This window comes from Sinocyclocheilus rhinocerous, unplaced genomic scaffold (genome assembly GCF_001515625.1).
Source record: "Sinocyclocheilus rhinocerous isolate Xijiao unplaced genomic scaffold, SAMN03320098_v1.1 scaffold1054, whole genome shotgun sequence".
In the NCBI taxonomy this organism is placed as follows: Eukaryota; Metazoa; Chordata; class Actinopteri; order Cypriniformes; family Cyprinidae; genus Sinocyclocheilus; species Sinocyclocheilus rhinocerous.
In genome coordinates this window covers 263,118-273,245 of record NW_015654511.1, presented here as the reverse complement: position 1 = coordinate 273,245, position 10,128 = coordinate 263,118, and the positions used below count along the sequence as shown (strand labels likewise).

The window sequence follows — 10,128 nt, the reverse complement described above, 5'->3', positions numbered from 1 at the left end:
TACCAGTCGTTTTTGTAGGCATTAAACTGCCAGAATTTTAAAAGACGATATCTCCGTTTACATTGAACTTTCAGCTTTGTAACTTTGCAGATATTGTTTATGCTCAAACAGCAACATTACACACTAACTAACGTTAAAAAAGTGAAATCGCAATCAACCACCCCTTTAAAGGAACGAATTTCTATTTAAATATATTTTAAAACATAGTTTATTTCTGTGATGACAAAACTGAATTTTCAGCATCATTACTCCTGTCTTCAGTGTCACATAATCTTTCAGAAATTATTCTGTATAATGGTTTCCACAAACATTTTAAGCAGAACAACTGTTTTCAACATTGCTAATAGTAAGAAATGATTCTTGAGCAGCAAATCAGCACATTAGAATGATGATGCTGAAAATTCAGCTTTACCATCATAGGAATAAATTACATTTTAAAATAGATTCAAATCAAAAACAGGTAGTTTTCTCCTTCACTATCATAGATTCAAGCAACAGACCATGGCCACCCTCCAAGAATGTCTAAGGCCCGTCTGCATGTTGAATGGCTGCCCCAACCTGAGCCCAGCTCCGATGTGCTGGCTTTTGATGAGCCCCCCTTCAACTATGTGGTGATGGAGACAGATCCTGTCACTGACATGGTGGGAATCATCCGAACAGAGATCCCAAAGAACCTGCTCTTGTTTGACATTATCGGTAAGCACCTCTCTATCATTTACCATTGCTCTTTACAATAAATAAACATAAACAAGATTTTTCTGACCCCACTCTCAAATAGTTTTGTCATAGTTTTAAGCATAAATCTATCAACATTTAGTGAGGTTTATTCTTAAAACAAAGAGTGGAAAAATAATCTTTTTTGCCTCATGAAACTCTTAATTAATTCATGGTTTAAAAAAAAGCTTTGCAAAAAGAAAGAAAAACGTAACTGTATAAGAGTCAAACAGTAAGGAAGGTGTGTAATGTTGACTGTCATCATGGTACAGTACTGCATGTAGGGGGTCTGGTGTCACTGTGATGCTATAGCGTCTCTGTCTGTGATGAGATCTGTGCCAGGAGGCTGATCTTAGCAGTGACACATTTCTTCAGATGACAAGCCAGAACACCAGAGGAGCTGCCTTCCTCACAGCTCTGCCATCAGTCTCTCTGTGGCCGTGCAAGCAGCACATATTCGCCTGCAGTTAAGGGCTGAACCTGACCTTCACTCTGCTCCCGCATTCTTACCTTCAGCCCTGCAGACTCACTCCGAGAGAAATGAGCTTCAGTGGAAATAAATCACAAGCATTTGTAGTAGGAAGGGAAAATGAATCACATGGAAGAAGGTTCACCTGTTGGCTACAGATCTTGTTTTACCTCAGCATGGTTCTGATATGATGACAGCGAGGTCCGCATTTTTTTACATTTTTATCTTACTCTTAGATACCAACACATTATATTTTAACCAGAAGTTAATTTGATTAAAAATACTCTTTGATATGGGAACCATTGTCATACATTTCAGATAACTTGCACGTTGCTCTGAATTATCATATATATGATTTAATGTCATTCACCTTTTGCTTTAAATTATGATTTTTAATTTGATTATGTTCTTCTTTTAATTTTTTAAACGAAGCTAGATAGTTAGAAGTGATGTGATTAAATAAATGTATAATTAAAAGTACAGGTCTGTAGACCCTACACCTGTTTAATTTGGAAGAAAATAAATGACAAAAAATGAAGATACTGTAATAAGTTATGGATTATTACTTTGCATGTCTGAATTAACAGTGCATAGTTGATTTGTTCATTGAAACATATATATATATTATATAATGGTTTTATGATGGACTTCAAAGGATAATTTATATAAAAAGCAGTAATTTACATAGCAGGAAGAATATTCATATTTGATGAGAATATAAGATTATAGAGAATATAAGGTCTGAATCTTAGTGCAGTGTTGGTTAGAAGTTGCATGATTGCATAAAATCATCTCTAGTGTGCTTAACTTTAAACATAACCCTGACATTTCATCATTTAGTTTGAAGGCTTTGTTTCACTGTAGCAGCTTTTTCAACCCTCGAGAAGCCAATTATGTATTAATTAAAGATTTTCTTCAGAATATATCTCAAGCCTCCAACCAAGGCCAGTATTAGATATGGTTGATCTTCAGCAAAGTGATAAAGCCAGTTGAGGACTGCTTGGTAAAGTTTGGAAATAAACATAAATCAGGACCAGAAGGCCTTCAATAGGTGGAATTTTTTAATAAACACCATCTGTTAAAGCAATAATGAATTTACCCCCACTGAGTAAGACGTCTGGTCTTTTTATATATGTGCCAAATGTTTTCCCTTAAACAATAGTGCTGGTCTGAACAGTGTCACAGGAGTGCCCTTGCTTTCTGTCATTATTGTACCAAGAAGGGCATAACAACAAAGTCTCATGTGGGTGTTAGAGAGAAATTGTGTGATTGGTTCCCATATTCTGAAATGTGAAATCTACGGTATGCTGGTGCTTTTCATCAAGGCTTTTTTTTTTTGTTGCTACTCATGTACTTATTTTGCTCATGCAAGATTTAGAGGATTGTACATTTATTATAGTTCACCTTAATCTTACTGTCACAACACTTCATGTTACTCAGCCCTAAAGTAATGCATACGGGTTCACCCACAAAGGTTCACTGAGAGGTATTGATGGTAAACCATCAGATGTGTGAAACATGTTATTCTAGCCCAGTGGTTTTCTAACGTGGCAGATTTTACTTTGGACATTGAGTGTTGACCCAAAACACAACCAAAATTGTACAAAAACATAAACAACAGTTCTCTTAAAATCAAACATTATAATGCATTAATCTTCCAAATATTAATATAATATTGAATTAGAATATGAATTAATATTAATCTTAGCTGTCAGTAATTCTCACAATGGCTCAAAGCATGTATATAAACCTAAATGAAGCTATGGGGTTACATAAATTTATAATCAAAAGCACTAGTCTGTATACAAACATTGTAATAAGTTATTGTTTTTATGGATTATTGTAATTATGTAATATCGAAATGCATACAATTAAATATTATTACTGGAATATTAGTTTAAAACATGTAAACAATGGTTAATTGACCAGCTAGAGAAGCGACAAATGAATATACACCATAAAGTTTGATTGGATGCACGCCATTTGATGAATGAAATATGTAGGAAGTGTTTTTTCCTTCCTTTTAAAGTTGACCAGCCTTTTTTGTGGTTACATTTATGTGGTTAGTTCAGAAAAAACCTCTGACCAATAGGTTGAGAACCACTGATCTAACAAATAGGTAATGTTGTATCTCAGGTGGTGATGAAAAGCAGGACTTCTACATTGAGAAGAACACAGGGAGCATTGTGAAAGCTAGACGTCTGGATGCCGGCAGAAAATCTCATTACAACTTAACAGTCAGAGTCACAGATGGATTTCAGGCCATAACCACTCAGGTATGAGCACACATGCCAAATCCATCACACGTTGAGTGCCGAGTCAATAAATTCATAGCTTGCACCTCTGCAAATAGAATGCGAGATGAAAGATTTACCATTGTCATCAGGGCAGCATTTTAATATGTCTCACTTTAAGCCAATGGACAGCTGAGAGAGTAGTGGTTTGTCTTTCTTTTCTTAGGCCTACATTCAAGTAGTGGATATAAATGAGCATCGGCCCATGTTCTTGAAGAGCCTCTATGAGGTGAGAGTGCCAGAGGACACATCTCCATGGAAGGAGATCCTTCACATCAGTGCCCACGATGCAGATGCCAACAGTGGACTATATTACTCCATCCACAGCAGTCTTAACCCAGACAGCCTCAAGTACTTTCACCTGGACCAAAGGAGCGGCGTGCTTGTCATGAAAGAGGAGCTAGACTACGAGACCATCTCCACTCATACTCTGATTGTGATGGTAAAGAGACACTTGACTTGACTCAACTAGACTCTCATCTCAAAGTCTTATGTAAATAGTAAATACAATTACGGACAAGCTTTGATTAAATGGACATGAAAACATTTGGTTATTTTTCCAGTTAAATCATACTAGAATTCAGTTAACTATCTCGGGTCCCTCACATATTGATATAGATGGGGTCAGAGCACAGGGAAGACCATAAATTTACATTCCTGAAAAATTCCTGACCTCAATTAAGCACCTAAAAAGGAAAAAAAAAATAACATCAGTGGTCAAAGGTTATCTTCCTGGCTCTTGCACCACACATACACTGACCCATGTACTTTATCATTCCAGGTACGAGATGAGAAGATCCCAATAAAAAAGAACTTTGCGAAGGTTGTTGTGCATGTAGAAGACTGTAATGACCACAACCCATCGTTTCTGATTACTCATTATGAGGGCACCATGAGTAATCTTGCACTCACTGACACTGAAGTGCTAAGAGTCAAAGCCCTGGATAAGGACACAGGGAGCAATGCGGAGATTGTTTATTCCTTTCACTCTGGTAAGACATTTGCCTGGAGCACTGTTACCTTTGCTTTTTAGCAATTTTTCTTTAGCATTCATTGAAAGCACAAATATAAATGAATGAAGTCTTGCCTTAATGCTTAATTTTAGTGTGGCATTTATAAATACTCTTGGGTGGCCATTAAAAAATTATAATGACATTTAATCTGTTTTTGACATTTAACACAAAATTCTCTTAATCTCTTTTTCATCCAGGTGGGAATGTGGATGGTGCCTTTGAAATCGACCAGGATACAGGAAGCATTCGTGTGTCTGATGCATTAGACAAACTTCCGCAGGAGCAATATCACCTCACAGTAAAAGCCACAGATCAGGGCTTTCCCCAGCGCAGTGCCCTTTGCCCCGTTACCATCACTGTAAAGCTGTCTGAATTCACACCACCCAGGTTCTCCTCCGAAGAATACATCACTGAGATAAGTGAGGCTGTGCCTCCTGGCTCCTCTGCACTGTCTGTCTCCGCCAGCTGCCCGTCTTTAGTGCTGTACAGGATCAATGATGGCGACCCCAATGGGACGTTCCACATCAACATAAACTCTGGACTCTTGTCTGTCCGAAACGCACTCGATTTTGAGCAACACTCCTCCTACTGTCTGACAGTAAGAGCTACAAATACAGCGGGAGTCTCATCTGATGCAGTGGTTTACATTTATGTGATAGATGAAAATGACAATGCCCCTGTTTTCCATCAGGACACTTATTATGGGCAAATTAGTGAGTCTGCACCCGTCAACAGCATGGTAACTGGGGAGAACAACACCCCCTTAGTGATTAAGGCGTCAGATGCAGACAAGGACACAAATGCTCTTCTGATCTTCCAAATCCTTGAACCTGCAGCTCAGAAGGTGTTTAAAATAGATCCAAGCATGGGTACCATCTCCTTAAAGTCTACGGTTGACTTTGAGGCAACACCTGAATTTTTCTTCAGCGTTCAGGTGTGGGATTCTGGTGAGCCACCGCTAAGTGCATCCAAGCCATGCAGAGTAAACATTCGTGTCCTGGACATTAATGATTGTCCTCCCAAATTTGCTTTACCTGTATATGAAACTGCCCTCACCTTACCGGTTTTTGAAGACATGAATGTAATCCAAGTGACAGCTCATGATGCAGATTCAGCAGTGGCCTACATTATTTCAGAGAGTACTAATAAAAATGCTTTTAAAATAGACCAGTCCACTGGAATCATCTCAGTGAATGATTCGTCTGAACTGCAGTCCCATAATGAGTTAAAGATCACAACCTCAGATGGGTTATATAAAGACACTACCATAGTGAAATTCAATATCACCAATGCAACAAAGAGTAGTCTGAAGTTCGAGGACAGGATGCATGTGGCCACTGTACTGGAGAACAGTACGTCTATTAAAATTTTAGCTGTTCTGAAAGCAACAGGTAGCTACCTGAACGAGCCCTTGCAGTACACCGTCTTGAACCCACATGGGAAGTTTGCAGTGGTTCCATCGTCTGGAGTCCTGCAGACCACCGGCGTTCCGTTTGACCGGGAGGAACGGGATAAGTATGATGTCGCTGTGGAGGTCCGAGACATGAGGCATCCACCACGTGTGGATATCACTCATGTTAAGGTCTTTATAGATGATATCAATGACAATGCCCCAGAAATATCCAATTTGCCTCATTCGCTGATGATATCGGATGAAACTGAACCAGGAGATGTTCTCTTTCAAGTGCTAGCGACTGACAATGACTCCGGTGAGAATGGATCTATACTATTTTCACTGGAGGACGATTTCGGTCTCTTCAGAATCGACCATTATCTTGGAGATGTGTCACTACTAAGACCTTTAGACTTTGAGTCTGTGAATAAATATGTTCTCACTGTACTGGCATCAGATGAGGGTGAGACGAGCCTGTCAGCAGCCGGGACGCTGTACGTCCAAGTGCAAAATCGTTCTCATCCGATATTTCAAAGCCTGTACTACCCATTGAAATTACCTGAGAATATTAAGCCATTTACAACAATCCTGCATGTGCAAGCAAGAAATCCTGACGGATACCGCCTCATCTACAATCTAGAGGAAGACAACGCCTCCAGGTTTTTTAACATCGATTTCAAAACAGGGGTCTTAAGTGTCACTGATTTCCTAGACTTTGAGACTCAAACAAAGCATATTTTGACTGTTCGTGCCACGGATTCGGTGACTGGTACCTTTGCCGAAGCCAAAGTAGAGATTGATGTGGAAGATATAAACGACAATGCCCCTGTCTTTCAGAGTCTGTCTTATGTTACAGATATGTCTGAAGGCCTTCCAATAGGCACATCTGTTTTACAAGTCTCAGCTTTTGACAAAGATTCAGGCAGGAATTCAGATATAACTTACCAGTTGGTTGACAAAGAAAATGAGTTTTTTGAAATCGACCCACTAAGTGGGATTTTGGCGACATCGCAAGTATTGGACTATGAAACCACACAACAGTTCACTCTGAAAGTTAAAGCCACAGATAAAGGTGCACCACCTCTCAGCGGTGAGGCTCAAATCATCGTGAACGTCATAGATGTCAATGATAACCCTCCAGATTTTAACGAGCCGTCTTATCGGGCCTCTCTTGATGAAAAGGCCACTTGTGGCCACATCATTATCAAAGTTCAGGCTTCAGACCCCGATAGTAAGGATGACCTCCAATATAAGATCCTGTCAGGCAATGAAGGGAGATATTTCTCTATTAATGAATCATCTGGACTTATCTCATTCTCGAATGTGTGCAAGAGAAACCTGGATCCATTTTATAACCTCACCGTTGCAGTTTCCGATGGTGTGTTTCAGAAGACTGCCCCTGTTAACATTGACATGACAAACGGCAACAAGTACAGCCCCTATTTTAGCCAGAACATTTACGAGGCAGATCTGGCAGAGAATGCAGAAGTGGGAACTCGTGTGATCCGATTGGCTGCTATTGACCCAGACGATGGTCCATACGGCAGTGTCGATTACACCATCATTAACAAGCTTGCCGATGAGAAGTTCTCTATCGATGAAGACGGACAAATTGTGACTTCTCAGTCTTTGGACAGAGAAAATCCATCGCAACGAGTGATCGCAATTAAGGTCATGGCTAAGGACGGTGGAGGAAGAGTGGGGTTTTGCACTGTAAAGATTATTCTAACAGATGAGAATGATAACGCCCCTCAGTTTAAAGCCTCGGAGTATCAGGTTTCCATTCAATCCACGGTGAACAAAGGCTTGCCGGTTATACAGATAATGGCTTATGACGCAGATGAAGGCAAAAATGCTGATGTCACTTACACAGTAGAAGAAGCGGAAGAGGTTACGGAAGATATTATTGAGCTCAACCCTTTTACCGGAGTGGTCAGCATCAAAGAGAGTCTGGTTGGTTTGGAGAATAAGATTTTCAGCTTCAAAGTTAAGGCTCGAGATGGAGGCATTCCTTTTTACAACTCCTCTGTGCCGGTACAGGTCAAGGTGGTCCCACCGGAGGTCACTCTACCCCAGTTTACGGAGCCATTGTACTCGTTCTCAGCATCTGAGGACCTCCCTATCGGATATGAGATAGGCACAGTCAAGGCGGACACTGACATGCCACTGATATACAGTTTGGTGAATGGCAACACTATAGACAGCAACAAAGAACATGTTTTTGCTGTTGACAAAGACAGCGGTACTCTTGTAATGCAGAAGAACATTGACCATGAAAAAACCAAGGTATACAAGATTGACGTGATCGCTCAAGGAAATCACAATGGCACCGATGTAGCATCTCTTGTATCTGTTCACATAGAGGTTCAAGATGTTAATGACAATCAACCTGTGTTCGAGGCTGACCCCTATGAAGCCTTTCTGGCTGAGAATTTGCCCCCTGGCACCACAGTCATTCAAGTGACAGCAAATGATGTAGATACAAACGTCAATGGAGAAGTCTCATATACGCTTGAGCCGGACTCAGGTGATATTGGTGACATGTTTACCATTGATTCACAAACTGGCTGGATTACTACCTTAAAGAAGGCTGATTCTGAGACCAAACAGCTTTATAGGTTGTATGTTGTGGCCACTGATCATGGGGACACTGTCAAACTATCCTCTTCAGTACTAGTTGAGGTTACTATCACAGATGATAATGATAACCCACCTCAGTTTACAGAGGAACTGTACCAAGGGTCCATCCTGGAGAACAGCAGGCCTGGAGAAACCATTGTCACTCTGACGACTGCTGATAAAGATGTGTCTGCAGAAAATAGACAGATTGTATGTTATATAACAGGTATGCAAAGTCACTTGTGTAGTTAAATTATGGGTCATTGTCTGTAGAGATGACAGTTGTCTGTTACTACGTTTAAATCACTATTCATGAAACTGCGTTCTGATAGAGCGTCTGACTTTACAATTCAGCTTTGACATTTTACTTCAACTCTGACTGTTGTATAAACATTTTTGCGTGGGTGAAGTTATGTATTTTGGTTTTAAACAAATACTGTTGGTGTTTTCATCTCTGAAGATGGAGACCCATTGGGACAATTCTCAGTCACAGCAGCAGGGGAGGAGTGGACAGTGATTTCCAAAAGTCCACTTGACAGAGAAGACAAAGACAAATATACTCTTAAGATAATAGCCACAGATGGAAGGTTTCAAACATCTGCTAATGTGGAGGTCCATGTTCTTGACCTCAATGACAACAGCCCTTTGTGTGAGCAAGTAAGTCAGATATTCTCCAGAAGATATATTTATATGTGTGCTTCTTCAACTATGGGCACTTTTGTCCCTGTGGACATGTAGAAAATAAATGCAAAATAATAAATAAATCTAAAATGAAAATAAAATCTATAAAATGCATTTTAAACATAGGAATAAAATAAACAATGAATGCATGGTAAAACCCACTTTCCACTTGGAAAATATTTATTTAGTAACTTTTTCCCTTTTCCCAGTTACTTTATACTGAGGCCATCATGGAGAATTCCCCATCAGGCTTGTTCATCCTGAAGATCTCTGCTTCTGACCCCGACATTGGAACAAATGGCCAAGTGTCATTCACTCTTCATGGACCTAATGCAGACAAGTTCCATCTTGACTCCAAAACTGGTAATCTTGATCTCTAGATCTACATCCTCCTACATATTTCTAGTAGCATTCACCTTTTAAAAATAACATTTCGAAACATTTAGAGATTACCTTTGCTTACTACATTTTTTGAGGAAATCAAATCAACAACAAAGATAAGAGGCAACTCTCCCAGGGCGTTTGGAATTTTTAGAATTCCTTGTAAACACGGAGAGTATAAGTTAAGTTTATGTGACCTACATTCTTCCAGGGTATCCTCCTATCTAAATGTAACACCGATTAAGACAGTTATATTGGGTTTCCAAGATACAAGATGCATAAAATGCTTTGGGCAAAGGTAGAAGCAAAGGACTGTGTCCAGCTCTATAGTGTTAAGTTCCTGAAACAGCAACTTTCTTTGTTTTTTGTAGCCACGTTAAAGAAATGAAACCACTAACTCCAAGTAAATTATCTGTTGTGCGCATTTATTAAAAAAATAACTAGTCAAGGCTCGTCTTAGATACCATACATGTTACAACACAGTGTTTAACCCTCCCCTGTTATTGTCATTTCAATAAAGTTTCGAGCATATGCATGTTTTTTTTTTTTTTTTTTTAGGAGAGC

The 10,128-nt window shown here is 39.5% G+C and overlaps 1 protein-coding gene across 1 annotated transcript in view; it reads left to right on the top strand.

Moving 5' to 3' along the window:
- LOC107717389 (protocadherin Fat 2-like) overlaps window positions 1–10,128 on the top strand; it is a 51,839-nt gene that overhangs the window by 13,411 nt on the left and 28,300 nt on the right. Inside the window, exons 6-12 of the mRNA XM_016524120.1 lie at window positions 486–696; window positions 3,320–3,459; window positions 3,644–3,919; window positions 4,259–4,469; window positions 4,688–8,728; window positions 8,963–9,159; window positions 9,393–9,546. Of these exons, the coding sequence (XP_016379606.1) occupies window positions 486–696; window positions 3,320–3,459; window positions 3,644–3,919; window positions 4,259–4,469; window positions 4,688–8,728; window positions 8,963–9,159; window positions 9,393–9,546 (5,230 nt within the window). The remainder of the gene's footprint in view (window positions 1–485; window positions 697–3,319; window positions 3,460–3,643; window positions 3,920–4,258; window positions 4,470–4,687; window positions 8,729–8,962; window positions 9,160–9,392; window positions 9,547–10,128) is intronic.